The sequence below is a fragment of the Salpingoeca rosetta genome (assembly GCF_000188695.1).
Source record: "Salpingoeca rosetta unplaced genomic scaffold supercont1.128, whole genome shotgun sequence".
Classification (NCBI taxonomy): Eukaryota; class Choanoflagellata; order Craspedida; family Salpingoecidae; genus Salpingoeca; species Salpingoeca rosetta.
Window position 1 is genome coordinate 1 of NW_004754806.1, and position 3,512 is coordinate 3,512.

At 51.3% G+C, this 3,512-nt stretch overlaps 1 protein-coding gene across 1 annotated transcript; it reads right to left on the minus strand.

The window, feature by feature from the left end:
- Positions 1–518: 518 nt before the first annotated feature.
- Positions 519–2,103, minus strand: PTSG_11506 (uncharacterized protein; the record flags this gene model as incomplete). Its single annotated transcript, XM_004987405.1, has 2 exons — positions 519–642; positions 1,160–2,103. 2 exons carry the CDS (start codon positions 2,101–2,103, stop codon positions 519–521), a joined length of 1,068 nt encoding a protein of 355 aa, XP_004987462.1.
- Between the last annotated feature and the right edge of the window lie 1,409 nt (positions 2,104–3,512).

A 3,512-nucleotide genomic window follows, 5' to 3' on the forward strand; every position in this document is an offset into this window, starting at 1 on the left:
CGGCCAACGGCCTTGCTGCTCGTGTTCAACAACGTGCTGCTGCTGCTGCTGCTGCTGCTGCTGCTGCTGCTGCTGGCGGACGTTAACCTGTGGATAGCTTTGACGGCGACTACAGTGGTGGTGCTGGTGGCTGCGCCTCCTGTTTGTCATCTCCATGGTGCTGAATCGGACTGCGCAGTTGTAGCTGCTGCGTGGCTGACGCAGGAGGAGAAGATGGATGCGCGCGACGCTTCCCAAGTGGCTGCACGTGCTCGTTCATGGGTTGAAGAAGGTGGAGAGAGAAGGCGGAGGTGTCAAACAAGGGTCTGCTCAGGCAGCTACGCAGTTTGCCAGCATGAGCGCGGAGATGAATGAGCCCAGCGGCCCGTTCGGATGAAGACCTTTGGTGAGAAGATGGAATCGATGAAGCGCGGACGCACCCTCAAGGAGCAACGTTATGGCGTGCTGAGGCTCACACGGCGCCTCGCTGATGATGAGACAGGCGGTGTGCACGCACGAGTTGTCAGATCGGTACCCACTCACTCCTCCGGATGGTGTTTGGAAAACATGATGTTGAGTGTAAAGCGTGGTGATGCCATGATGTTCTCGTGGATGCTACACGAGCGGGTGCTGGCTGCGTCTGCTTTGTTTTGATAGGCTTCGCTGAACAATGACAGTTTCAATTGAATTGTCCTGAACGAGTTGTATCGCGTCATGAAGTCGGGATGGTGAGGCGTGAAGGCAAGAAAGTGCTTGCACGCGTGAAAAACAGGCAACAGTCGTGGGAAGCGGAACAACAGAAGAACGCAGCTACACTGACAAACATGCAACAGTGTCATAGTCACAGCCACACAATCGACAAAGCACACTTGCAATGGCAACGAAGTCACAGAATGGAAAAAAGTCGAATCATGGTTTGGGAAATGTCTCACTTGCGCCGTACTGACCATGACGTTTTTCTTGAGCATGAATACTGGTGTGAGAGTTAAGGAGAGGCTCTTCGTCTTGATGCACGGCACGACAACACGTTGAGAAACGTTTGCCCTTCGGAATCACTGCCTTGCCACAGCATGTAGTTGACAACCACTTCCCAACACGTGATTGTGTGAAACTGTCCGTGCCATGCAATTCAAAAGCGATGGTGGCAATTGTGATCATGGCAACGGAAACACCGACCCACCAGACAGGTTCTTGCGAAGCGTTTCCACAAATGGTTTTGCTCCAGAAGACCATCGCACCAAGAGGGATGAGGAGCGCGTTAAGATTGGCAATCAAGGCCGATGATTCGTCTCGTAGAAGGAGTGCTCCAAATCCAAACATTCCCACGTAGCCAATCGTGAAGACAGTCGTCCACAAAATAGCTCCGTGTTCACAGCCATCAACTTCCGGTTCGAACTCGCCACCAAAATAACAACGAAATGCAAGGGCTTGATTCTCCCACACGCCTTGCCAAGTCAGGCCGTGTTTCGCATTTGAAGGGCGAAGCACGTTGACCATCAACAGAGGGCAAGTCACAAAGTAAACCACGAGGCTGTAGAAGTTGTACACTGTCAGACACACGAACAGTGGTGCTTTCAGTGTCTTAAAGGCCCGCTCCTGGTAAGTCGTCTCAAATGCTGTGGGAATGGCGCTCAACACAGTGACAACAACCCAAAACGGTGGATTGTCAGATTTGTCTCCTGCACCGCTACCAAAGAAGAGGGAGGGCACAAGGCCGGTCAATACCCCAGCAACAACACCAAGACAGCATAAGATCCGGAATGTAGTCACCTCAAACCGGAACATGTACCACGCGGAGACCCACGTACAGGGGATAGAGAGCGTCACAAGAATGTTTGTGAGCTCCGCGGATACAAATGGGATGGCAAACTGGGCCAAAACGCCGTTAACTGAAGTCCAAAGACCGAGCCAGGCAAAGTTAATGTGATGCTGTTTGGAGAGTGCCCACGATTCACGGCGGATGACGGCCAAAATGGCAAAGCACACTGTGTACATCATTGTAGTGCCGTACAGCAAGAACTCCGCGTATGGCTCCATGCGCTTGCCCATCATGATGACCCCGACGTTGTTGGCTAGACCAAACACCACGTACAGGAAGAGGAAGACCACACTGGAGAGCTTCATTGTGAGAGGTCCCACACGAAGAGGAAAGCGTGCTTCACTGCGGAGTCGTGTCTGGGGATGTGGCAAATGAAGTGGGCGATGTCTGTGCGAGCAGTACACTGTGGGAGTGTGGGATTACGTGTGTCAAGCATCACATCTGACTTTCTTGTTCCAGATTTTGCAAACAGAACCCGACACGCCTCCTCCAACGAAGAGCTCACAAGGCAAAAGAAAAGGGAACAGCAAAGAAAGGGGCAAGTTGATGAGATTCCCAGACAGACAACTAGCATTGCTTCGGCCCTGACTTCCTTTTTCGGACATTCTGCATAATACTGGAATGAAAATGCGCAGTATCATAGCGCGGTTGTGCGGATGTTGCTTGTCACCTTAGGACGCATGGTGTAGAAATTTACCACTTCCCGTGATCGTGTTGCGGGTTGAACGGTTTAATGTAAAATCTTCGTTCAATTGATTCGACCATTCTGTCAACACACTCGAGTTTCGTCAGCTTTATCTTGATTGCATCCAGCTGTCCGGAAGACTGCTTGTGACGGTGGTAGGTCTTACTATCCTCATATCTGCCGTTTTGTTGACGACCATGGCATCAAAAGGTATGCATTCGATAGCCCACTCTCAATGGGCTATCGAATGGTGCCAGTGTGACTCGCTTTGAGTGGGGCAATGCTGTGTAACAGGCTCATCTTTGAAGGTGTGTCTGCCGCCCCATATGGAGCGTGGTGCCAGCGCACACCATTCTAGGCTTTCTCCATGGTGTTAGTCATAGCAGTGCTTGCCACGTTCATGTGCACAAAGAAGATGACGGTGTTTGGTGTGATTGGAGCCCAAAACGTGATTTTGTGTGTTCATGTTCTTGTCATAATGCCTTGCTAAACTCAATGGAATACACATGGCATTTCTGATTGAACATTATGATTGTGTATTTTCGCGTTGCACTACAGAGACACTTGCTCGCTCGATCAGAGCACCCAAGATTTTGCAGATCGCTCAGACAAGCTTCTGTGCACGATGTCAACACCTTCTCCCCGTTGCATCTCGCTGTTTACTCGTGCAATGGCGCAATGGGCAACAAAACAAAAAAAATAAAGAAGAAAGAAAAGGCATACGCGCACGCGAGCGCACGTCGCGCCCTTGTTGGCATTGTATTTGCAGGGTACATGCAAGCAAAGGTTGCTCGTCAACTTGGCATGCCTTCATCTTCAACGGTACAAGGCACAGAACGACAGTCCAGCAGCTCCAGTAGCGGTAGCACGTGTGACACACGCGCGCACACACACACACACACACACGCACAGACACACACACACACACACACACACACACACATGAGTGTATCTTCCACGTGCTACGAGAACCGCGTGACGGGATGCGCCAGCTCTCCGCTTCAGGGACCGGAGTGGTGGGACCACACT